At 48.4% G+C, this 26751-nt stretch overlaps 1 protein-coding gene across 3 annotated transcripts in view; it reads right to left on the reverse strand.

The window, feature by feature from the left end:
* The window catches only part of CACNB4 (calcium voltage-gated channel auxiliary subunit beta 4), a 396197-nt gene that overhangs the window by 97559 nt on the left and 271887 nt on the right, over positions 1 to 26751 (reverse strand). For all 3 annotated transcript variants that reach the window (XM_029605496.1, XM_029605493.1, XM_029605495.1), the window contains one exon: positions 17488 to 17618. In XM_029605496.1, the coding sequence (XP_029461356.1) occupies positions 17488 to 17618 (131 nt within the window). The remainder of the gene's footprint in view (positions 1 to 17487; positions 17619 to 26751) is intronic.

Raw genomic sequence — 26751 nt, forward strand, 5'->3', positions numbered from 1 at the left:
ATGTAAGTTACTGAATATGAGTACATTCCTGTACATTTACTGCTGTGCTCTGCAATTATATGTATTCCATTTATATCAGCAAGCATTATTTAATAACTAATATATTATGAATGATTCTGATGTGCATATAATTATTTATTTGTTATTACACTAATACCTTTTCTATATGTGGCATATAACTGCATGTAAAAATTAAAGAGAAACGTGTGGGGGTCCAAAGTTTTGGAGGTTGAAAGGAAGTCCATGCTTCCAAACAGGCTGGGAACCCCTGCTCTAGAAAAATGATAGACACCATTAAAGAATGCATCATTTTTTTCACTAAAACAAAACAAAAACATTATATTATTCCCTCAATCTGTAATTGCTTGTTAATTACCAGCTTTCAATTTTCATCTGCAGAAGAGAAAATAAAGTAAGCTGTCTGCAAAATGTCTCTCAGTTATTAGTGATTCTCAACTCGTATCCTTGAGACCTGCAAACAGGGCAGGTTATCAGGGTAAACACAAAGGATAAGTAAGAGGAATAATTGCACGCATTAGGTCCGAGAGCCAGGTTAATTGGTTTATTTTGGTTATTCTGAATACCAGGCCTGTTTGGGAGACAGAAGTCATCTTTGGCCTAGAGCAGGACCAAGTGTGGTAATGATGTGAGGACCCTCTCTCTGCAGGCTGGCTCCTCTGCCTTCATTATTTGCTTTATCTCTGCAGGCCAGCAACACTTTGGATTTGGCTTGTCCAGCTGTGGGCCAGGGCCAGAGCAGCATCTACTTCCCTGACAGCTCATCTGCAGTATTGACGTCAGAGAGAGTTACCCCAAGCAGATTATCTGCGCTTTCCCTCTTCCTCCTATGATGCTAAAAAAAGCAGCATGTAGGAGATAGTGCCACCAGTACTGTTTGATTCCCAGGCTTAGTTCTAATTCCCAGACCGGCTGGGCAGCACACTCAGCCCCTGGAGCAGAACGGGAGTCTCAGCTCCTGTAACCTGCCCGCTTAGCATGTGCACACAGCAAAGTACCTGCTGGGGGAGAGGTGGGGAGGGTGTATGATACAAAGCATCACAAGAGCACCTGAGGAACCTAAGAAAGACAAACGAATTATACGTAACCCCTTTTTTGGAGCATAGTTGCTCCTAAGGGCACACAACTAATGTATTTCTACTGGGGCTGCTCCAGCTAACCATTCCATCCCACACTGACTCTTAATCCCTAAGGGGGGACACTTTTTATGGGGAGAAGTTCTCACTTATGGCCTAGATGAAGAGAAAAGGTCGCCAGTGTGCGTGTAGTCATTTGATGCGTGCCATGAGGTGAGAGGCTGTAAGAGCTCAGACAGGCCCAGATCTGGGTGTTAAAATAAAGCTTACAGACTGATAATGATTAAATGAAATCCATTATCCAGAAGTGTGAGCTTACATCTGACTGATGGTATATTCATGATGTTCCTTAGTAGGTTGGTGTCCTTTGTCCAGACCTCTGGGTAGAGTCTATGGTGATTTTAAATGCACAGAACTCTCCCAGCCGCTGTCCAGGAATCCTATTCAAGGAGTCCCCCATGTCACTTCATAAGTCCTACCCTTTGCTTATCTTCTTTCTCGATCCCTTGGGATTGGTGGAGATCCCTTTGGGGCCTCCTGCTCTTGATCTTCTTTTGTACTTTAGCTGTTACTTCAGGGGATTTCTCTTGGGGAAAAGTCTTTGAGATCAGGCTAGATCTCAGCTCTGCCAAACCAGTGGGGAAGTGGGGATCCAAAAGCCTCCCACTCTTCTTATGTCCAAATAATACTTCCAAAAGTTTAACTGGATCTCTTCTCTGCCCTCACCGTCTCTCACAGCAGGACCCATCACTGGTTCTTGCCTACCTAGGGTTTAGAGTAGGCTCACAGGTCTTTGGTCCCAAGGGTGTATCAGGCTTAAAATCTCTCTCTCTGTAAAATAGGAGAAGGACCCTTGGGCAGGGAGTGCACTGAGGGCCGGCGCGTCCATTAGGCAAACTAGGCAGTCGCCTAGAGCACCAACATTTGGGGGGGGGGGGGGGGGGGGGCTGGCAAAATCCCACCAGTGCAAGGCCCAAAAGGGGAACTACAATACTGCCAAAGAAGGGAGCACAGTGCTGGAGCGGTAAGTTAGGGGTAGGAGGTGCATGACCAAAGGTTCACCGAGGGCACCAAATAATCTTGCACCGGCCCTGAGTGCACTGGGAGGTGTCACTTCTAAAAGAAACTCCTTTGGGTGAGACTGGGAGGCCTCACCAGAGTGTGAAAAAAAAAATACATCTTGCTCTCTGACCTCTCTCTAACTGAATCCCACGGTGTCTTAAAACGGCTGAGCTAAACAGTCTTCAGGCATCCAATCCAGACTCTCCAGGTGGGAGGGACTGAGAGGTTTGGATGGCTTCTCACTCGAGTGCGTTAAATTACAGGGACAGTGACATCGGTTTTTAAGTGTTCTTAGTTTTATTGTGTATGTGGAGGCAGTTAAGAACTGTCAGTGTTAGACAGATGCAGGAGAGTCTAAAACTGTGCAGGTGCCCGGCTGAGGCTCTCTAAAGAAGAGGTCCCTCCACCTAGATAAATAAATCTGTGCTGGGAGGTGCGGGCAGACACCCCGGTGAAGAGGCTGGCCAGCAACAAGACCAGGAGGGGAAGCTGCACCCAGGAAGGTCCTGGGGGTATCTGGCAGTGCCCATGCCTGAACGCCACCACAAGCAAATCAGCCACTACCAGCTAGATGAAGCCAGCATCGCCAGGGCTGTGGGAAAGGCAGCACCAAAAAACTGAAGTGGGCTTTGGGGAGACACTGAAAACAGAGACTGTGAGTAGTTGGCTCCGCCTGCAGCTTTCCTGTTAGTTGTGAATTGCGTATACAAAATAAAGACTGTTGGACCCTTCCTGCTGCCTCCGCCTAACTCACAGCCTGAGGGGCAGGGAGGGAAGAGGGACAGACATGTGTACCTTTACCATCTTCTTACCCTCCTCCCCCCTCCCCCCCCAATACAATTATCCCTCCCATTTCCAGACTCTGCTAGCAGCAGCAGCAGCAGCAAGACAGCTTGCGAACGTCCTCTAGCGCTATAGAAATTAGTGCAAGCAGCAGTAGCACAAGTAGCAGCTTGCACGAAGGGACAAAAGCAAGCTCCCAGCCACTACCATTACCCACCCCAACCTCCATGGTAAGTGGGATAAAGAATGCCGCAGAGAGTGGGGAGTATGTGTGCATTTGTTGTGGCCAGCAACAATGCACTTCTAGGCCGTGAGGTCCAAGTTCAGAAGGCAAGAGCATACAGGCATCTAGGGGGTTCAGTACATTCGTGATCCTTGGGCTGCCTGACTCTGGCACTGCTGAGGATGCTGCGTGCATGGCTCCCCTTTGGGCAGGGCCCTCCAGGTACCAGGCCTGGGGCAGTTGCACCATTCACATCTACCTCAAGCTGGGATACCATGAAGAGTGGAGCTGCTCCTCGCAGACTGCGGTCTCATTTTTTTTTTCCTCTCTCTCTCTCTGAGCCCAGTGTCAGCCTGTTCCTGTCCATTAAAAATATCAAAAAACTGTGGCACTGTTTCAAGCTATGAAAACAATTTGGATAAATCAGAGTCGATGCTGCTCAATTATCCTAAAGATTTTTTCCCAGATGGCTTCCCTTGAAATGATCCTTGACCGTGATTAAATATACAGCCATGCTAATTCTCAGCCTGTACATTATGATCTGAGTGATGCACAATGCTTTTGTCATCTTGTATAGATCCCTTCATGTTACAGTGAGAAGCCACAGATACTTATATATCTGACTTTTCTTTTTTAATGCATGCTTCGGGGTTATTTACTAAACCTTGATTTTTTTTTTTATTCCGGGAGGGGCCCAATATCATGGGGGAGGCAGTCCCGCAACATTTTCCCCCTCCCTGACAAAACATTGCTGTAGCATCACCACGTTCTTTTGTCTTGCAGAAAAGGTCTAGGAGAGAAAAGAACGCGGCTGAGGCCTACAAAATGTGTAATGACAGCCCCACAAAGCATGGGGGAGACATTGCCATGCGGCCCAACATGAAATAACCCCCCCCCCCAAAATAATATAAAAAGCCACTGGGGGTCTTACTAGAATCTCCACCCTGGAGCTGCCCCCACAAGGCGGTCCCACAAAACAAATATGTAAAATTAAAATAAACCGCACATCGACACCCCACCTTCCCTGCCCCAAACCCCTCCCAATTATTTCAAATACCCCTCCTGGTCCAAAAAACATCCCCTTTATTTAAACCCTCCCTCCCCCAAGATCTGCCCCCCCCCAACCCTCCCTTTCCCTTAATAGGTAACCTAGGTAGGGGTCCCCCCTCCCACATCCCCCAAAATTACCCTGATGAGCTAGTGTCCCCATGTGCTAGGGGCAAAGGCCAGTCAGCACCATTTTGGAAAATGGCATCGACTGGGCCCCCGGGGGCACCCTGAATACCAATGACCATTTTAAAGGTAGGGGTGGGGGGTGTCTGGAGTAGGGGGCACTAACTCACTAGGGTAATTCTGGGGGACCCTCCCTGGGTTATCCATGAATGGAAAGGGAGCCAGGGCTGCACATCTTGGGAGTAAGGGGGGGTTCAATAAAGGGGGTGTATACTGGATCAGGGGGTGTTTGAAATAATGGGGAAGGGTTTGGGGCAGGAGGGCAGGGCGTTGCTGGGCAGGCTACTTTATCTATTTTCCCGCTTTTTTTGCGGCTCACCTTGAATGGTGGCCCCGGGGTTGGGGTGGGGGTTATAAAAGCACCTCCAGTGGCTTTTTTGCATTTTTTTCAGGGGGGAGTCCTATCAGACCACGTGGCCTTTTAATTCTAGAGTGGGACCATCGGGACCCGTGTTAGGGTCCCGCAATAGAATAACATTTCCCGAAACGGTGTAAATAAAATAAAGTGGCTGAAAACTTTCTAAGTCAGATGCATTATTCTATTTACATAAAACTGAATATGCACTAGCAGATTTGCATGTATTATGTGATGTTATTCATGCAAATGCATGCAAAACAGCTAATTGTAATGTGGCAGATTTCTGCTTAAAAACACACAATACTGCGAATATTGCGCGATATACAGTGTTCCTCCTCATCATAGCTAAAAGCATGTGAGATGTTTCACAACTTGGGCACTTTTAGCTGCATTTAGAGGAAGTATTTCCAGTGGCATAATTTTGGTCAGAGGGGAAAATAACACATTCAGAATGCATTTTCAAGTCTGAGGGGTGAATTTTAAAAGCATTGCTTGTGTTAAAAGACTCATATACACGAGGATATGGGCCGCACGTGAGCTACTCGTATTTTAAAAGCCGCAAATTATGTGCATATATGTGCATGCGTGAGGTAAAAAAAAAAAAGGGGGGGGCAGATTTGGGGCATGTCAGAGGCAGGGCAGGGCTGGGAGTTACACGCATAAATCCGTATTTTAAATCCGGCGGCTGCAGCACACGGCGGGCTCCTAGCTATGCATGTTTACTTCTGCTCTTGTCGAGGTGTTAAGTCTGCATAAATCTCTGTTTAGGCCTAAATGAACAGGTAAGTGGTCCAGGTAAACAGGGGGTGGGTGCAGGCTGGGTCTGGATGACCTTGAGACGGACTAGGCAAGCTGGTGGGCTAATTGGTAAAACTGGGAATGGTCTTCAAGGGAATATGTTTTAAAATCTGCTTTCTTGTGCATGTTAAAGCCGACAAAGTCCTAAGGAAGATGCGCAAAACACGTTAGGTCGAGTAACCGCTTAAAATCAGGGGGACACAGGCTTATTTTAAATCATAAAAAGAAAATTAGGTCTTACCTTGGTTAATTTTCGTTCCTGTAGTACCACGGATCAGTCCAGACTCCTGGGTTTTGCCCCCCTCCTAGCAGATGGAGACAGAAGTTTACAAACCAAACTCCGCCTTAACTAGGCTGGTGCCACCTACAGTCTGGCAGTCTTACTTAATGTCAAAGCAGATGAAGCCCCAAATCTCACCACAAACGAACTATATATAGGAACCTACCAACCAACCACTGGCTCACCTATCCCCCAAATGGGACCAGAACCCGAGCCATTGATAAACACCAACAGACAACCAAAACAGGACAGAGAGAAAGAACACCGCACGATAACGGACTCTCCCTCATCATAGCAGATACGGGCGGGACTCTGGACTGATCCGTGGTACTACAGGAACGAAAATTAACCAAGGTAAGACCTAATTTTCTTTTCCCTGTACGTACCCGGATCAGTCCAGACTCCTGGGATGTACCAGAGCTACCCTACTTGGGGTGGGAACCGGAGAGTCCCGCTCTGAGCACTCCGGCACCAAAATTGCTCGTGCTGGAATCCTGCACATCCAGGCAATAATGCCGAGCAAATGTATGCAACGACTTCAACGTTGCTGCCCTACCAATCTCTTCCGTAGAAATGTGGTTGCACTCCGCCCAGGACGTAGCCTGGGAACGAGTCGAATGGGCTCTTAAGCCCACTGGCAGAGACCTGCCCTGGAGAAGGTACGCCGAACCAATCGCCTCTGTTAACCAGCGGGCAATAGTCGTCTTGGACGCCGCCTGACCCCGATGATGACCGCCCCACAGAACAAAGAGATGGTCTGACACACGAAAAGCATTTGTAACCTCCAAATAATACAACAATGCCCTTCGCACATCCAACCGACGTAAGTCACGCTGACCCGGAACAGATGTATCCGCGGGAGATCCACAGTCTGATTGAGATGAAAAGCAGACACCACCTTAGGCAAAAAGGACTGCACCGTACGAATTGAAACACCGGAGTCCGAAATCCGCAGAAAAGGCTCCCGACAAGACAAAGCTTGAAGCTCTGACACCCGTCTTGCCGAGACAATCGCTACCAAAAACACTACCTTTAGAGTCAAATCCTTCACAGTAGCCTTACGAATGGGCTCGAAGGGAGCGGCGCACAACGCCCTCAAGACCAAATTCAGGTTCCACGACGGACATGGAGAATGGAGCGGCGGACGCAAATGCTTTGCTCCGTGAAGAAAACGTACAACATCCGGATGGGAGGATAACCTCCCACCTGGGCCTGGGCCCCGCAACAACGCCAACGTCGCAACCTGAACCCGAAGGGAACTACAAGACAACCCCTTCGACAAACCAGCCTGGAGAAAACATAAAATCTCCGGCACCGAGGTCCACGTAGTCCGCAATCTTTGCTCAAGACACCACGACTCAAATACCTTCCAAACGCGTACATACGCCAGCGACGTGGATGCCTTGCGGGATCGTAACAGCGTCGAAACGACCGCATCCGAATAACCCCGTGCCTTCAGCCTACGCCTCTCAAAAGCCATGCCGCTAGACAAAAGCATTCGACCCGGTCGAAACAAACGGACCCCTGATGGAGTAGGTCCGGCACATATGGGAACTGGATGGGATCCTCCAGCGCCAGATTCTGGAGATCCGCGAACCACGGCCTCCGAGGCCACTCGGGCACGACGAGCACAACGGGCGTCGGATGTAGTTCTATGCGTCGGATTGTCCGTCCGATGAGCGGCCATGGCGGGAACACGTAAAGAAGTACTTCCGTCGGCCAGGGAAGTGCCAGGGCGTCCACGCCCTGTGCTCCCGTTTCCCTGCGGCGAGCAAAGAACCGTGGAGCCTTGGCATTCTGAAATATCGCCATCAGATCCAAGGCCGGTGTTCCCCACCGAGCACAAAGGAGCTGGAACGCCCCGTCCGCGAGCTCCCACTCGCCGGGGTCTAGACGATGACGACTGAGGAAATCCGCCTGAACGTTCTCCACTCCGGCAATATGTGACGCCGCTAGACCTCTCGGCCCAGTGCATGAGCTGACGAGCTTCGGCGGCCACCGGTTGACTCGGAGTACCGCCTTGACGGTTGAGATACGCCACAGTCGTCGCAGTGTCCGACAGGAACCTACCCTGCACCAGTGGAAGAAAACGCCCAGAGAGCCAAACGCACCGCCCTGGTGTCCAACCGATTGATGGACCAAGACGCTTCCGTCGGTGACCACGTGCCCTGGACTGACTGTCTGAGGCACACCGCGCCCCAGTCCTACAGGCTGGCATCTGTGGTAACCACCGTCCACGAGGGAACTGCCAACGAAACTCCCCGTACCAAGTTGCCTGGACATAGCCACCAGGCCATGCTGGAGTGCGCCAACTGCGGTAGCGGCAAGGGGAGATAAAACTCTTCCGACACTGGATTCCTACGGGACAGCAACGCCCACTGTAAGAGACGCCTATGAGCGAACGCCCAGGGAACCAATTCTCGGGTGGATGTCATTGACCCCACCATTTGTACGTAATCCCAGACGACTGGAATGGCCTTGCTCAACAACCGGCCGGCATGTCCCTGCCACTTGATCATTCGCTCCTGCGTTAGGTACACCATGCCTTTCCGAGTGCCGAACAGAGCTTCCAAAAATTCCAGTGATTGCGAAGACTCCAGATGACTCTTGGCCAGGTTGATAACCCAGCCAAGCCTCTGCAGTAAACCGACCACCCGTTGGACCGCTAACCGACACAGTCGTTCGGACTTCGCCCGGATCAACCAATCGTTCAGATACGGGTGGACCAGACACCCCTCCTTGCGAAGGTGGGCAGCCACCACGACCATGATCTTGGTGAACGTCCGCGGAGCCGTTGCCAATCCGAACGGTAGAGCTTGAAATTGAAAGTGCTGACCCAATCCCGCGAATCGGAGGTACTGTTGATACTCCTTGCGGATTCCGATATGCAGATACGCCTCCGCGAGATCCAGAGACGCCAGAAACTCACCCTGTCTCACCGAGGCAATTACCGACCGCAGAGTTTCCATCCGAAAACGGGGAATCCGCAAGCACCTGTTGACCCCTTTGAGGTCTAGAATAGGCCGAAACATGCTGAATATCAACCGCTACGAAGCTCGTGCGACGGCACCGGAACGATCGCGCCTAGCTCCCGCAAGTGACACATCGTTTCCCGCAGCGCTCGCCTCCTTTCCGAAAACCCGCATGGCGACACCATGAGACACGGCCGGGGCCGCCGTGCAAAATCTAACGCGTAACCTTGACTTATCACCTCTAAGACCCACTGATCCGAGGTGATTCTGGCTCACTCCCCGTAAAATCGCCCCAACCTGCCGCCGATTTCCGGAACCGAGGAGTGGACCTGCCGCCCATCCTTGCGAAAGTTTACTGACCGGCGCCCCTGTACCGGCGCCCGGTCTGCCAAAACGGCGCCCTCGAAAGGACTGCGCATACGACTGTTGCCTAGGTGGTCTACGACCACCCCGGAAGCAGACTCTCGCCACTGGGGCCCCCCTAGTCCGCGGTCTATCCTCCGGTAAACGATGGACCTTGTTCTCGCCCACCGACTCAATTAAATCCTCCAACTCTTTCCCAAAGAGCAACTTTCCTTTAAACGGTAGGGACCCTAACCTAGCTTTAGAAGATACGTCTGCCGCCCAATGTCGCAGCCATAACAAGCGCCGCGTCGACCCCGCCGACACCATGGCACGTGCCGAGGTGCGCAGCAAATCATAAAACGCATCGGCACTATAAGCAATCACCGCCTCTAAACGACCGGCCTGCAGCGCCCTCTCCCGCGACAGAGCTTCCTTAGCGGAGAGCTGCTGAGCCCACCGAAGTCCTGCCCGCAAAGAGAAATTGCTGCAAATAGCCGCTCGAACCCCGAGAGCGGAGACCACGAAAATCTTCTTGAGCTGCACCTCCAGCTTGCAATCCTGTAAATCCTTAAGGGCCGTCCCACCAGTCACCGGAATGGTGGTCCTCTTTGACACGGCCGCCACTGCCGAATCTATTCTCGGGCTTTTGAACAACTCGAGCGCATCCTCCGTAAGCGGATACCATTTATCCATGGCCTTAGCAACCTTCAACCCCAAATCTGGGGTGTCCCATTCCTTAAACAGCAGATTCGATGCTGAAAAATGCAACGGAAACTGATCCGTGCGACCGAGCCAAGACTCCTGCTGCGGCAACTCGATAGCTAGTTCCTCCAGGATAGCCGGAATCAACGGCGCGAGCTCATCCCGGCGAAACAAGCGCACTACCTTAGGGTCATCCCTGTCCCCGTAGCCAATACTGGGACCAACTGTTCCCGGATCCTCGTCCCCCTCAATGCCTCGCGGCTGGGACGGCGGATCCTGCTCGTCCGGTTCATCTGACTCAGATTCGGTATCCGGGTCCCCCCGTGGCGCTCCCAACCGGAATGGTCGGACCACCCCCGAGGGATCCGACACCGGAGTGGACCGGACTCTCTTCCGGGATTCTGACCCCTGGTCTGCGCGCAGCGAACCCCGCGCTGTTTTCCTGGCCATGTGCCGCGCTCTAAAAGCCCTGTGCATCACCAACACGAACTCCGAATTAAAGGAGTCTGAAGAGCTAAGATCCGGGTCCTCCCCCGGCACGCTCTCCACCGCCGGCCGCGGTTCTGCGCCCCCTTCAGGGACTGACCGCTGTGGGGACAACGCGGGAGGTAAATCCTCCCTCCCCCTCCCTGCCTCGGACGCCGCCTTTCCCGGCCGTGCAGGGGACAAAATGGCGGATTTTCCCGCCGCCGCCGTCGCCGGGCTCAAAATGGCGCCCGTTCCCGCGCTGCGCAGGGACGGGCCAGCCTTCACCCCCGACGAGCTTCCCGGAGCCTCGGCTCGTGCCTGCTGTGCTCTCCGCGGCGGCGGAGTAGCTGAGCCACCTTCCCCCCCCCCCCGAGAGACAGCCGGAACCGAGGCTGTCACGGGAGAGGCGCCGGGCCGCGCCGCAGGCCCTGCACACAGGACGCCGCGGCATGCTCCCAACTCTCCCAGCGACTACAAAAAACAAAAACGCAGCTGCTCCCCGTTCCCTTCGCCCTCACGATCACGAACGGCGCGCCCGAAGGGACAGAAAAAGACAACAGAAAGACGGCCAGCACGGTAAACCAACACACAAATTAAATAACTTTTTTTTTTTTTTTTTAAATACCTCTGGCTCCGGGACCACCTGGGGGGAGTCAGCCGGGCTCCCCGGTATCACCCCCAGGCAGACAACACGCTGGCAAGGGCCCTCAGCCCACCTTCAGCGGTCTCAACCCCCCAGGGACCTGGGAAGAGGGACGGGCGGACCAGCAGGCACCCCACTGCGGTCTCAGCCCCTACTTACCTACCTAAAAACTCTCAAATCAAACTACCAATCAAAAATCTGATCTCTTACTTTTTTTTTTTTTTTTTTTTCAATCTTTTTTTACTCAGAAAACTAGGCCTCAGCTCAGACTGTAGGATTTGCACCCCCTCCACCTGCTAGGAGACAGAAGAAGACTGCCAGACTGCCGGTGGCACCAGCCTAGTTAAGGCGGAGTTTGGTTTGTAAACTTCTGTCTCCATCTGCTAGGAGGGGGGCAAAACCCAGGAGTCTGGACTGATCCGGGTACGTACAGGGAACATGCAACCGTGCGCCCAATTTAAAATTCCTGCGTATGGGCGCCGGCATGCTCATTTTAAGGTTACCGTCTGACAGGTTGATTTTAAAACGAGCGTGCGTGTGCCCATACACGCACACATTGTTGCGCAAGCTGGGATACACCAGAAGTTTTAATTGTGCACGGCCTTTCGTGCGTGTGCTTTAAAATGCCACCGCTCATAAGCATGCTCCTAATTCTCAGAGGGGTAGATTTTAAAAGAAGCGCGATCAGCCTACTTTTGCTTGCGCATCAGACTCAAGCAAAAGTACGCTGGATTTTAGTAGATACGTGCGCAGCCGCGCGTATCCACTAAAATCCTGGATCGGCGCGCGCAAGGCTATCGATTTTGTATAGCCTGCGCGCGCCGAGCCGCGCTGCCTCCCCCCGTTCCCTCCAAGGCCGCTCCGAAATCGGAGCGGCCTCGGAGGGAACTTTCCTTTGCCCTCCCCTCACCTTACCCTCCCTTCCCCTACCTAACCCACCCACCCGGCCCTGTCTACACCCCCCCCTTACCTTTGTCGGGGGATTTACGCCTCCCGGAGGGAGACGTAAATCCCCGCGCGCCAGCGGGCCTGCTGCGCGCCGGGCCGTGACCTGGGGGCGGGTACGGAGGGCGCGGCCACGCCCCGTACCCGCCCCCAAAACGCTGTCGACACGCCCCCGCAACGCCGCGCGCTCCGGCCCCGCCCCCCGACACGCCCCCCTCCGAGAACCCCGGGACGTACGCGCGTCCCGGGGCTCTGCGCGCGCCGGGAGGCCTATGTAAAATAGGCTTCCCGGCGCGCAGGGCCCTGCTCGCGTAAATCCGCCCGGTTTTGGGCGGATTTACGCGAGCAGGGCTCTGAAAATCCGCCCCAGAGGTTACTCCAGCACAGCTAGCGCCTGTGTGTCCTTCAACAGGACCCTGTTGGCTTTTACGCGCGCATGTCAGCAAATATTAAAACACGTTCGCGCGAGGCACGTTCCCAGTTTTCCCGCGAGTCCACCAGTTTTGTCCAGTTAATAGCGAGGACGTTCAGACCCCTCTGGTTCTTCATCCTGCAGGCTGCCCACTTGATCCGGACTCCTCACCCTGTCCTGTAAGCCCTAAAACTTGAGATCTCCAGACTTGCTCCTCATCCGGAGCAGCAGTAAATTTACACGGCTGCGCAGCATTACGTGTGCTGCGGGTTTCGGTTTCAATGCCCACGCCCCACCCTTTTTCTGCCCCCCTTATTTCTCATGTGCACATGGGAACATACACGTGTATTCTGTGATTTTATTAAATCCGCATTACTCGTGCGCGGGAGCAGTGCTTTTAAAATCAACTTCTGTTTTATTTTCTTGGAAAAAAAAAACCTACCACACGAAAAGCAGATGGAAATATCTGTGAACAGTTTTATACCCAGGGCAAGTTTCAAAGCTAAAGCGCAAGCGTACTTAATCCTTGAAAACTGGTGCAAAATCAGTAGGTAAAACGCACTCATGCGCCTTCTTTCCCACAAGTGCAGACACTGAATCTCAGCCCCTGTGCGTTTTAAACGATATTTGACCTGACATTCTTCCAAAAGCACACAGAGAACTGTAACTGCTCAGAAGCAATGGAAATGAGTTGAAAAACTGCATAATTAAAACCAAAACTGTCTCAGTAGTCTCCTGATCAGCGGCAGCTTTTGTGTAGGTGCGGTGGTGTGATTGCACCACCAAAAAAAACCAAACCTAAATTCAAAGAAAGGAGCAGCAAGTCCACCCTCCTCAGCACAGCTCCGGGAGTTTGCAGTACACTGTCGAGGCGGGCTCACTGCGCTGCTCTCTGAGACGCAGGGAAAGGACCCTGTTGGTCTACCGACCTCAAAGGACATCCCTAGCCAGGGAGCCCCAAGACAAACCAGGCTGAAGCCTAGCAGGAGCGGGAAGAGATGAGTGGATTCCGTGTCTGCTGCTCTTCCCAGCTCTCCATTTCCACCTCTGCTCTTCCTCCCTCCCTCCCCACTCCTGGCCCCCAGTGCAGTGCTCCTGTGGTTTTTCCACCTTCTGTCCTGGAGCACTCATTAACTCCTACTTCCTGCACCCTTTCCTCTGTCTTCAGTGTGACCTCCCCCACCCCAAAAGCATCGCGGCCTGTTCTTTTTCTGGGCCCTGCCTCCCCCCGCACGGGCCACCACAGCTATTTCTGCTCATTGAGTTAAAGCTGCAGCCAGGCGGAACCCGTACTCCACGCCGCGCTCAGGGACTGCAGCAGGCACCGCGAGAACAGTGCAGGGGCGCGAGCACCACGTGGCTCGCTCGCACTCAGAGAGCGGCGACGGCCCAGCTTCATCAGAAAAGGCAGTGACCGGCGGAAGCGATACGTAATGATGCAGCCCCCCATCTTTTATCAGTAGGTAACTGAATGACCACCAAGCTTCAGGGAGATTTCCGAAGGAGGTCAATGTACTGGGGGGAAAGCGGGTGGGGGGAGGAGAGGAAGAAACGGTTCAGCCTTTGAGTCACACTGGAGAATTTTGGTGTAATTGATTTTTCAGGTGGCTAGGATCTCATTATATTTGAATGGGTAGATGACTTTTTTCAGAAAACTAACCCCTAGGAGCAACTGGCAGGAAGAAAATGTCTCTCTGCCTAATGGCGAAGGCCTGTTGGTAACAAACAGTCTGCAGAACTTTTTTCAAGATTAGGCTATCTGCGCACAGATACTTTCAGTAACGCATAAGAGGTCAGGGACACCTAATGCAATCCAGCGATGCCGGCTTGTCATGGAGTTGTTCACAGTCAGATCTGTGGAGGCGTACTAAATGTAGAACTTCTCTTTTTTTTTTTTTTTAAATCATCGAGCAACTTCAATCTAACTTACAGGAGGAGAAAACAAAACAAAACCAAAAAAAGGCTTTCAACTAAAGGACTTTTACCCGAATGTCTTGCCCTACAGGTGTCCTGTCCAGCATGCATTCCAACTCCTTTTTAAGTTATAAAGCACAGCATAAGGGATGCAAATCAGCTCTTCTAAAAATATCCCTCGAATCAGCATTCTGCACGGTGGATCACACAGCAAACAACACATCACATCGCATTCTATTCAACTTCACACATCCAGGCACCCATGAGACTGAAGTGTTACAGAGGTGCTGAGGGGGGAGGGACGGAGAAAGCCAGACAAAAAGAAAGGCAACAAGAACAAAGAAGCTAGAAGAAGCAAAAAAGCCCACCTAAGACGCCAGTTCAGCAAGGGATGACACAAGCACAAAAGTAGGAGCCTTCTCTGCACCACGAGAGTACCTGAGAGTAGATGGTCACCCCTAGAAAGGACGACTAGCTGGAATCCTATGACCTGTAATCTTTCCATGGCTGGGATCAAGAAAGCAGACTCCTAAAGACATAATATTTCTATGCCTCTCACAGACCCCACCATTATTCTGAAATCCAGAACTGGTTTGGAAGGCTGTCGAAATGTTACATAAAGGAGTGGTGTCGTGCCCAGCATATCAAGAAATATAGGGAGACAAAGTCTCTGTGGTGTTCCAGGAGAGTCCCTGGCTGGCCTCCTTCTATAACCTCCTGGATCCCCCGCCAGACCTCTGGTTCTCCTGCTGCTTTTGCTCATATCATTCGCCTCACAATCCCAAGGCGCGGGCGTCATCTGGGTGGGGCACGGATGGGACATGGGACATTCTGGGACTTTAGCATGAAATGTGCGGTAAATATTTACGTGCACAAGTGCGCGCTGGGGTTCCCCTGCTGTTTAACGTTAGTACTGCTATGGATGGTGTGTAAGTAATAAAATTTAAAAATAGGTGAGTCAGCGGGGTTTTAAGGGTCGGGGGTAAAAGGGAGGCTATTTAATTAGGGGGGGTTAAGAAGTCCTATCCATTATCTGGCCGAACTGGGAATGAACTGGGGAAACTGGTAATTGCGTTGGTGCATGTCCCTTATAAAATTCTCCCCACTTATGTAGATGTGGCATTTGCGCACATGTACATGCGTTCAGCCTATTTTATAGCATGCAGACATACATGTGCGTCTGTTATAAAATGGCTGCATCCGTTGGCATGAGCTGGCATACGCGCGTACATGTGCACCCGAGATTCTGTTTAAAAGTTACCGTCCCTGTGAGAGCAGGTTTTAGTGACTTGGCCCCTAGGATATTGTTAAGTTTTTAGTCTGCTGAATGCAGAAGTAGAGTTTCTGCATTATTGCAGCTAATCTGCAGCATTATTGCTGCAGATTAGCAAAGTATAATCTGCAGCATTATTGCTGCAGATTAGCAAAGTATAAACTGACCTTGTAATATTTACAGCAGAATGCGATAGATTAAAATATCAGTTACTCACACAGTGGGAGATGGCTTTCTTTCAGTTCATGATCACTAGAAACAATTACATTTTTGGACAAGACTTTACAAGTGCCACTGCATTCCAAGGGCCAGAGGTACTAGACATTTTTCCCTCGGCATATACATAACAAGGTCCGATTCATTAAGGCTTTTCTCCCATTAGATATTTAAGGGGAAATACCTAGATGAATCAGGCCTACGATCAGGGGAGACAGCCTCTGGAACACACAGCCCTATATTTGCAAAAGTAATCTAACTACCTTAAAATATAAATTTTTTACACTTTTCTCATTTTCTACCTATGAAGAAAGCTTGAGGGAATGAGATTTGCTTGATCACAATAATTAATAATTTAGTTTATTTGCTTACCTGCCTTTCTGATACAAATCAGTAACATTTCCTGTACAATTTTTAACCTCAGTGACATAAACGAAGCACTAACTTATTGTACCAGGAAAAGACTGCGTCTTAAATCCTTTCACAGTGATTTCTTTTGAAAGAAAATACCTGCAAGACTAAATAGTTATCTTTTTTTTTTTAATTCCAATTGCAATGTATATGAAAATTTGAGCTACCTGACTTTAAATATGATTGATAATTTGAATACTCCAATTACAAATGGTATCTGTGGTCAGCATTATTTGAAAGTCCAGAGTGGATTGGAAACTGTAAATACTGGAGGCTATTGCTGGGTTCAGAATTTCCTGATGTGTGGGAAGCACTTTTAAATATGCGGATTCTTTGTTCCACTTTACAGCAAGGAAATTCAGGAAAGATGATCCAAGCAGATAAGTGAGGTTGCAGGTGCTGCTGGTGCTTTTTTTTTTTTAATTTATTTAAATTTGCATTGATTTTTCCACTGATACGGAACATCCATAACAGCCAGTGTCACTGAGAATTTAAAGAACATGACCCAAGGGAAGCAATAGGGCAAGAGAAAAATACCATGGGGCCAGTACAAGAAACAAGTCAGAATGTGAAACAAACATTTTGACTGGAGAAACCAGTGCTGATATAATTGAAAAGTATAATATCTGTGTGTAATATTACAAGATGAGTGGTAAAAGCCCATCCAAGGACTGGGAAATATTGTGAAGTGTAGGAAATACGTAATTGAGATGTGTAGTAATAGAGAGCACAGGCTGAGTTTGGGTGTACGGTGTGGTAGTAGGGAACGGATTGGACAATTCAGAAACAGAGAGAGGAGCGGAGCTCAATTTCCAAATGTGGTAGCAGAGAGTGGATTGGACAATACAAAGAGAGAGGGGCAGAGTTGGAGAGTTCAGAGAGAGGGGCGGAGCTCATTTTCCATATATGGTAGTAGAAAGTGTATGGACAATACAGAGAGAGGGGACGGAGCTAGAGAGTTCAAGGACAGAAAGTGCAGAGCTCAACTTCCATACAGAGAGGGGGCAGAGCTCAATTTCCGTATGATGATGCAGGCACTGTGCAACCTTTCTCCTTATTATAATTAGATAGTTGGAGTGAGATTGACAGCTTCAGTAACACAATAAGCTGCACAGTATACACCCTGGAGGTTGTAATTTTTTACTTGGTTTCAGGCATGTCATATTTCAAGAGACAAAGGCCCAGATTTATTAAGGATTTCCCTCATTCTGTGCCCATGAAAAAAAAAAACAACGTTATTAACAAACTATACCCCATAAAGTGAGGTTCTTTTTCAGTAAGAGATGCTTTCCACTTTACATCTATGAGGATTGTGAAGTCTCTTCTAGATCCATTTCTCAGTCTGAACTACTTACCCTCCATGGAAACGTCCCCTCTTCTGCTCCTGCTGAATTCGGATATTCTCCAGTCTGAGTGGACTTGGAATGAAACCAATCTCGCAGCCTTCTTTAACCAGCCTTCCTATCCACCAGTCATTGTTATATTTCTGAAACACAGGCAGATACAGGGCTCTGATTGCAATCAATGTTATATGCGTCAACACCAAACTCTTGCAATTGTGCCATTACAGATTTTTAAGAAACTGGTTTTAAACTGAAAAATCTGTGGTATCAGTAAAACTAAATGCAGTTACTCACCTATAATAGATCCTTTTTGGCTAATTATTGTTTGTGATTAACAGTAATTATTATATTAACTGTATCTTTGGTCATTTAAGAAAGATCATCTGGTTTAAAAGTCAATTAGCTAGCCCCTTTCATAAATTATTTCAGGCACAATATTTGTTTATGCAGCTTTTAACCTTCAAAGAAACTTAGGTGAATCTGTATGAAACTTAGGGATGGGAACAACATGAAAACCTCAACGAGATTAGTTTCAGTCCATCTGAAATGAAACAAGAACTAACAAGAACTAACAAAAATCTTGTTTGTAATTTTAACATGTGCTAAATTGTTTCAGTGTGAGCTATTTGCAAAACTGCGTGCAAAAGCATTTTGACGTGTGCTAAATTGTTTTAGTGAGCACTATTCGCACAAGTAAGCAACATAAAAGCTTGCATGCGCTAAAAAAACTGAATGAAATGAAATAAATGGAAAACAAAATGAAAAATTTTCCCTTCATGCACAACCCTGATGAAACCAAGTGCAATACTTCAAAGAAATCTACAGATCAAATCATACAACATCATCTTAGCAGTTACTGTATCCATTTTAGAGAACATATTTGAACATTTTTACAATACGACAATGCTAGCATATATTTAATAGTCACTAAGACATGAAATTTGAATTTTAATGCTCATGGAAAGGTCAGTGGACTTGTTGTACTGATGATCCTGACTCCGGACGATTGGTAGACTTTTCCTTTCTATTCGGACTCAATTTCCCTAAATTTACAACTTCAAAAACTTTTATCAAGAAAGTTAATTGTTAATTTTGGCAAAAAACAAAACTTCACATCCTATGCTGGAATGACTCTGAGGTCTTGATTATTGGAGAAAACCTGAAAAATATAAACCCCTTTACAGAGGCTTTCCTGCTTGCAATGGCCCAATATCAGCTTTCCTACAATACGCATTGACCCTTATTATTTTTCAAATATGCAGTTAGTCTCCTGAGGTCACTAATAGATCGAACTGGAAGTAGGATGTCCACTCATCTTCCTCCTACTGTTAAGGCAGCCCAAGCTAAAGGTAAAAATGCCTGCCCATACTTTAATCATCAAGCTGCCTCACTTAAAATATAATCAAAATGAGTTTGACCCAACTCTATAGTAATAAATGCAAAAAAAAAAAAAATTAAAAAGATAGAAATATTTTGATCCTGTATGCAAAAAATCTGAAAAAGAAAAAGCAAAATCTGCTCTTTGCCTTGTCCTCACTGTTTAATCAGCAGCACCGCATATCAAGGAAAAACAATTCCTCCACAAACAGCATATGCTTTCTAGTTACTACTTAGAAATGCAGTCTCTGTTTCACCCCTCCTAGGACAGGATGTCCTGAGAGTGCAGAACTGACTCTACAGAGCGACGAGTAGGGGATAGGGAATGAGATGATCCTCTTCCTCGGACCTTGTCCTTCAACACCCCATGACCTGAAATGCACTTTACCTACTCCAATTCTACTCCATGACCCTGGTGAAGAGCCTGCATTCAAGCAGCCAAAAGTCTTGGACTGCATGTCTGGTTTTTTTCTGTAAATAATTACATTTATCTGTTTTAAGTTAATGCATAACAAAAAAAAAAAGTGGTCATGTATACCGATAACCATACAGACACAAAAAGAACATATAAACAAAATGAATTGGGACATTCCTAAATAGACATTATATTGGGTATCATGCACTGTATCAGTGAATCAATGGTTTACAACATTAGGCTTGCCGCGGCAAGAGGACTCTGCCCCCTATGACGTGACTGTGATGCCAATATCATGGTGCTATCAAAGATGCCCCTTCCCTAATAGAGATTCTGAGGTCACTTTACTTTGGTTTATTATCTTTAAAATGCTGGATTTTTAGATTGGCTCATACTATACACCTGCTCTGATTTGTGTTCTGAGTGACTGGTCTCTGTGCCATTTTAAATTATTCCCACGGTTTAAGCTTCTTTTCGGCATTGGCCATGGTGCAGACTACAGGATCATGGATAGATTTTGGGTCTGTGCAATATATGAGATAGGACTATAGTACTCGGTCCCTTGATATCAAAACATGGCTAGTGTCAGGATTTGCTGTTTTGGATTGGTGATTTCTCTGAAGTCCTCGTTTCCTCTCTTCTACAAGGAAGTATCCCAACTGGTTTATTAATTGTTGTGCTGGAGGTGAACCCTTGGGCCGAGGTGGGGTTGACGCAACCCGTAGGAAGGGTCCTACAGGTCCCCACCGTCAGCAGGAAGAGGGCTGATGGATGGAGGTCGACTGACGCTTCACCAATACCAGCCCTCATTCCACGCAGGTTGAGCCTTTGGGTGCCAGGGCCGGCTGGACTTAGGTGGGCCTCCATGTATCGTCATCGATGGAAGGATCGAGGTCAGTCCTGAGGCAGCAACAGAGGAGAGTAAGAGTCTATTCTGGACAAGGCAGAATCCCGGAGCCCCAGGTGCCAAAGGAACCAAAATCAGACAGGGGGCGCCCGAGCAAGAACAGGCCACAGCCTGAGTAGGCCGAGTCCAGGACGTAGACTGAAGGAGCGTCGTTAGGCAAACAGGAGTTGGGGCTGGCGGCAATCTGGAAGCAGTGGCAAGCAAGGCTGAGGTCTGGATGAGGAGAGAAGCAGGAACGTAGTCAGGAGAAGCAGAGGTCTGGGTCTGGAGAAAGGCGATGACGTAGTCAGGCAGTGCAGAGATCTGGGTCTGGAGAGAGGCAACGACGTAGTCAGGCAAAGCAAAGGTCTGGGTCTGGAGAGAGGCAACGGCATGGTCAGTCAAAGTAGAGGTCCGGGTCTGGAGAGAGGCAATGGCATGGTTAGGCAATGCAGAAGTCCGGGTCTGGAGAGAGGCAATGGCGAGGTCAGGCAAAGCAGAGTTCTGGGTCTGGAGAGAGGCAATCCAATGATGAGTAGGCAAACAGGAACGCAGGAACAAGGAAACGAGGAACAGGAACAACACAAGAGGCAACAAGTACTCGACCAGCGAGGGGACCTGTTGTAAATGCAATCTGAAGGAGCGGAGCCCGGAGTTAAATACCGGAGCTCCGCTGATATCATCTGGGGCCATGGCTTGGTTCCCGCAGAACCAACATAAGGCAGAGTGGTGCACGTGCATAAAGGAAGGGTGCAACGCTGCGTGGCGGCGTCTCTCCCTGCGGGCCTCCCAGAGAGGCCCGATGCAGAATGCCAGGAGATGCTGCTGAGCTGGAGGCACCAGGGGCGGTCCGAGAATGGAACTGGCGGCTACTGCCGCCAGAGTCGAGGGACCAGGCACTGGATTCTGTGAAGAGAGGTAAGGGGGCCGGGCTGCGGGTCTGCCACGGCCGGCACGCCTAACATTAATATTTGCTGTGGGATATAATGTGATTACTGTGTATGAGACATTTGGGACCTATGAGATTATATGTTTGACACTCAGTTTTTCAAAAGTCTGTATTCCTGCCTATAAAAATTAACAAAATAGACATGGGAACCTATGATTAAATAATTGTGTGTGGGTACACATTATAGAGTGTGACAATACTATATTGAAAGAGCCTCCGAGAGTGATAAATTGAAAATAACCACACATGAAAATTACTCTAAAAAGACGAAAAAATCACTTACATTATAAAGATTACAGAAAAGGCATGGCAGTCATATGACTGTCAAGTTGATGCCGACTACACACATAATTTGTGTGAAAGATGCTTTGTTGTTATACATCCAGATTATACAATCATAAGTTTGCCTGAATTTATCGTTATCAAATTGCAAGTAAAAATCAACACATCTTATAAGTCTATGACAGCTTGCGTAGTGAGTTTAAGAATATGAGCCCGACACTGCTACAGTGTTTTGAAACATAGTCACTTTAGCTGCCAGCATTGTGATCTATGTGATACCACACCCACTGGAACAAAATGAACACATCCACGCCCAGGATATGTTGTACATCATGCACATTATTTCGCATTGCACAACTAGATCGGTAGTGTACATTATACAAGCTGAGCGATACAAACCAGACTTATTGAACACCGCAGCTGTTGTATTACCCGTAAACTCTCAGCTCCTACTGTGAAATGCGGTTTGGATCAACAACATTCTTTTCAAGACCTACATTGGACCAGATTTTCCATGGGAGGCGATACATCCATTATACTCCGTCGTCATGAACAATTTTGCATATGCTCTTTAAATACAGTAGCTCCAACAGGTCTTAACGAATCTACACTGTAGAAGATATCTCTTGACCTAAAGGTTTACATTGACCCCCAACTCCGTGAGTGATGACCGAATTTCCCGCCCTTAGCCCTTTAAAAATGGCTCCTACAAAGTGCAGCTTTGGTACACTTCGCACATCTATGATATAAATAGACGCTGACAGTACCTTAACCAGCAGCTTTAATTATGTGAGTAACAATGTATTTCTTCAGTTCTTCTGTAAGATATAAAGATTTGGTGCGATTACTTCTCCTTATGCTTCTTGTGTATACTTTTTACTTGAACTGTGTTATCGTGATACAAGTAATTAACTCCGTTGGTTTTTTGTGCCCCTGATGCAGAAACTACATTTCAAAACATTGGGCCAAATTTTAAGACATAAGCGCGGGCATAGACTTGTGCATGCACAAATCTACGCCTGATTTTATAACATGCGCACGCAGCCATGCGCATGTTATAAAATCCGGGGTCGGCGCGCGCAAGGGAATGCACACTTGTGCACAATGCATGCGCCAAGCCCTAGGGGAGCCCCAATGGTTTTCCCAGTTCCCTCCGCCCTCCCCTCCCTAACCCGCCCCCCAGCACTATCTAAAACCCCTCCCTTACCTTTGTTAAATAAGTTGCGCCTGCCTCTGGGCAGGCGTAGGTTGCGCACGCCGGCTAAGTGATGACGCACGATCCCCCGATACGGCCGCTGTGCCGAAGGCCTCGGTCCCGCCCCGCCCATTTTTTCAAGCCCTGGGACATGAGCGCGTCGCCGGGCCTATGCAAAATAGGCTCGGCGCGCGCAAGAGCAGGTTTTCGGGGTTACGCGTATAACCCTTTTAAAATCTGCCCCATTTTGGCAGTGACAGGCTCACATTGTTAAACTCACTACGGAAACTGTCATGGATTTATAAGATAAGTTGATTTTAATTTGCAATTTAAAATTTGCTAAAAACATCAATACATTCAGGCAGACCTATGATCATAAAACCTGGACGCATAACAACAAAGCATCTTTCACACAAACAAAAGTACGCTGGATTTTATAAGATACGTGCGTAGCCGCGTATATCTTATAAAATCCGGGGTCGGCGCGCGCAAGGTGCACATTTGTGCACCTTGCGCGCGCCGAGCCCTGCGCGCGCTGCCTGTTCCCTCCGAGGCCGCTCCGAAATCGGAGCGGCCTCAGAGGGAACTTTCCTTCCACCCCCCCGGCCCTATCTAAACCCTCCCCCCCCCCACCTTTATTCGAAAAGTTACGCCTGCCTCCAGGCAGTAGTAACTTATGCGCGCCGGCTGTCTGCTGGCGCGGCAGGCCCCGACCACGCCCCCAGACCGCCCACACGCCCCCGAACACATCCCCGACTGCCCCTTTTTGCAAGCCCCGGGACTTACGCATGTCCCAGGGCTTGTGTGCACCGCCGAGCCTTTGCAAAATAGGCTCGGCGCACGCAGGGGCGTTTTAAAAGGGTTACCCGCGTAACCCTTTTAAAATACGGCCCTAAGTGTAATGTTGTTAGCTCTCCCTTACCTGGCTTGATCAAATATCGGATTGAGGAATTCTTTGGGGCAACGCCAGCAGTTACACCCAACAAGATGGCCGTTGCAGAGAAAGCTGGAGAGCGGAATTCTTCTCTGCTGGCCGATGGGATCTCCCTTAGCCCAGGAGCGCCAGCAGCCCCATCTCCTCCTCGGCATGGAACTTTGCTTATGATGGATGTCTTGGAGGGTGCCCGAGGGGTTTTTGCCTCCCCCAGCAATCCATCTGGAAGTGGAGGGGAGTGCTGCTTCTTTAGCCGCGATGGTGGTGGCATTCGTTGAGGAGAAAGTCCCCATTTTGGGGAATTTTAGTGTGGTCTCCTCTTTGACCTCTGATTCGAAACTGACTTCCCCCATTGGGACAGGTATAGTTTCCCCTCAGTCTTGTGGAGATGAATTAAGTGCCCAGGTTAGTAAATTTAAAGTTATCAAACTACCTACAATTACCCTGGAAGTTCTTTGGAACGCTTTGGCCAATTTGCAATCCTCTATTTCCACATTAACTACAGCAGTTATGGAAACGAATAATTATTTCAATTCCAATATGTTGTCTGCTCAAGAAACTAAGATTTTGAAGTTGGACACTCAACTAACTGCTTTGGAAAAAAACCCAGCAACATTTAGTACAATCAGATATAATTTACCCTAAGAAATAAAGAATATTGAAAACATGATGCACTCTTTAAATCTGAGGGTACTTAATTTTCCAGACATTAAAGAATTGTCTCCTGTTGAATTATTCCAGAATTACGTTTCTCAAATTCTTAAAATCCCAAACGCCATGATGCCTGTAATTACCAAGGCTTATTTTTTGCCTCAAGTTCAAACCGAGGAAGCCTGTGGTGATAATATTTCTTCAGGGCCTCCATTGGATTTGAAGATTTTCTTCAAAGTTCCCAGTTGGTTGAAGTTACACATCATGGAACGATGTTAGTGATATTTGCCTTTTCCTCGGATCAGGATAATGTCTTACTTTTTTTTTTTTTTGTAACCGTTCTTTATTATTTTATGGTCACAATGTGTGGGTATACCCTGATCTTTCTAGGGTTATCCAACTCCAATGAAAGAAATTTCTCAATCTATGTTCTGAGGTGCTTTCTAAGGGTGGTCAGTTCACACTGCGTTACCCCTGTAACTGCTCTGTTAGATATAACAATGTTAATTATATTTTTTTGAGCCGTTTCAAGCTTTGGGCACTTTTGGATTCTCCATTGTAATATATCCGGTGAGTATAATGTAACTGGCATCTTTTTTTTCTCCTCAGTGTTTCTTTTTTCTTTATTTCTACTTTATTAATGTCTGCTTATATTTCTCTTGTCCCTCCCCTTTTTCCTAAAAATGTATGGGGTTTTACAACCTTTTCCTTTGAAAGAACTATGTAACTTTTTTCTTTTCTTGTATACCTCAGGTTTCCAAGCAAGATGTTCTTGTAATTTTGTTGAAATTGCATAAAAATAAAATTAAAAAAAAAAGAAAAAGTAGGTTTAGATGAGGATAAAAGATTGTGTGCATGTTATAGGTGACATCCTAGTGTTAGCATATGACAAAATAGGTCTTAAAAGGCAAGCGCTGTGATCCCCTGTAGAAAAGATTGCACTGTTTTTTGTTTGTTTTTTTTCAAACCATCTATTACAAGGAAAACTATAACTAGTGCTTAAAAATAGAGGGTAGGACATAATTTTGGTGATGTTATCTGACAGAGTAATAGAAGAAGCTTTTTTCCTGCCACTTTTCCTAATTTTCTGCAGGCGAAAATAATTTTGCATCAAAATTACACCTACATAAAGCAATAGCGGCTGTTTGGCTGCAGCCACACATTATTCCTCAGTTAATCCACGCCTGTGTGCACAACCCTGGTCCTTGAGGGCCACAAACAGGTCTGATTTTCTGACTAACTAAATTCTACAAATCAGCTTGATTCTCAGACCAAATGTATGCAAATATGCCCGAAAAATATTCATTGTGTATATCCAGGACGGGATTTCCATTGCTGGCGCCAAAAGGCTCCAGAAGGGGGATGTGGAGGGCCCCCCACTTTCTGTCCCTTCTTCTGAGATGCAGGGAGGGTCAACTCCTAGTCGCATTACCTAAAGCGGTTCTGTCCTGATCCCGCGGCAGCAGCAACTTAGAAGAAATCCAACGCGGGGCTTGCAGTCTGCGGCCCACACACTCCAAGCCCTGCCCCCTCCTCCCGCACAGGCTTCCTGTTACTATGGAAAACGCATACAAATGTTCATAGCCCTGCCCACTCCTCCCGCGCAGGCTTCCTGTTACTATGGAAAACGCATACAAATGATCATAGCCCTGCCCCCTCCTCCCGCGCAGGCTTCCTGTTACTATGGAAAACGCATACAAATGATCATAGCCCTGCCCCCTCCTCCCGCGCAGGCTTCCTGTTACTATGGAAAACGCATACAAATGTTCATAGCCCTGCCCACTCCTCCCGCGCAGGCTTCCTGTTACTATGGAAAACGCATACAAATGATCATAGCCCTGCCCCCTCCTCCCGCACAGGCTTCCTGTTACTATGGAAAACGCATACAAATGTTCATAGCCCTGCCCACTCCTCCCGCGCAGGCTTCCTGTTACTATGGAAAACGCATACAAATGCTCATAGCCCTGCCCCCTCCTCCCGCGCAGGCTTCCTGTTACTATGGAAAACGCATACAAATGCTCATAGCCCTGCCCCCTACTCCCGCGCAGGCTTCCTGTTACTATGGAAAACGCATACAAATGCTCATAGTCCTGCCCCCTCCTCCCGCGCAGGCTTCCTGTTACTATGGAAAACGCATACAAATGCTCATAGCCCTGCCCCCTCCTCCCGCGCAGGCTTCCTGTTACTATGGAAAACGCATACAAATGCTCATAGTCCTGCCCCCTCCTCCCGCACAGGCTTCCTGTTACTATGGAAAACGCATACAAATGCTCATAGTCCTGTCCCCTCCTCCCGCGCAGGCTTCCTGTTACTATGGAAAACGCATACAAATGCTCATAGTCCTGCCCCCTCCTCCCGCGCAGGCTTCCTGTTACTATGGAAAACGCATACAAATGCTCATAGTCCTGCCCCCTCCTCCCGCGCAGGCTTCCTGTTACTATGGAAAACGCATACAAATGCTCATAGTCCTGCCCCCTCCTCCCGCGCAGGCTTCCTGTTACTATGGAAAACGCATACAAATGCTCATAGTCCTGCCCCCTCCTCCCGCACAGGCTTCCTGTTACTATGGAATACGCATACAAATGCT

This window comes from Rhinatrema bivittatum, chromosome 6, assembly GCF_901001135.1.
Source record: "Rhinatrema bivittatum chromosome 6, aRhiBiv1.1, whole genome shotgun sequence".
Lineage (NCBI taxonomy): Eukaryota > Metazoa > Chordata > Amphibia > Gymnophiona > Rhinatrematidae > Rhinatrema > Rhinatrema bivittatum.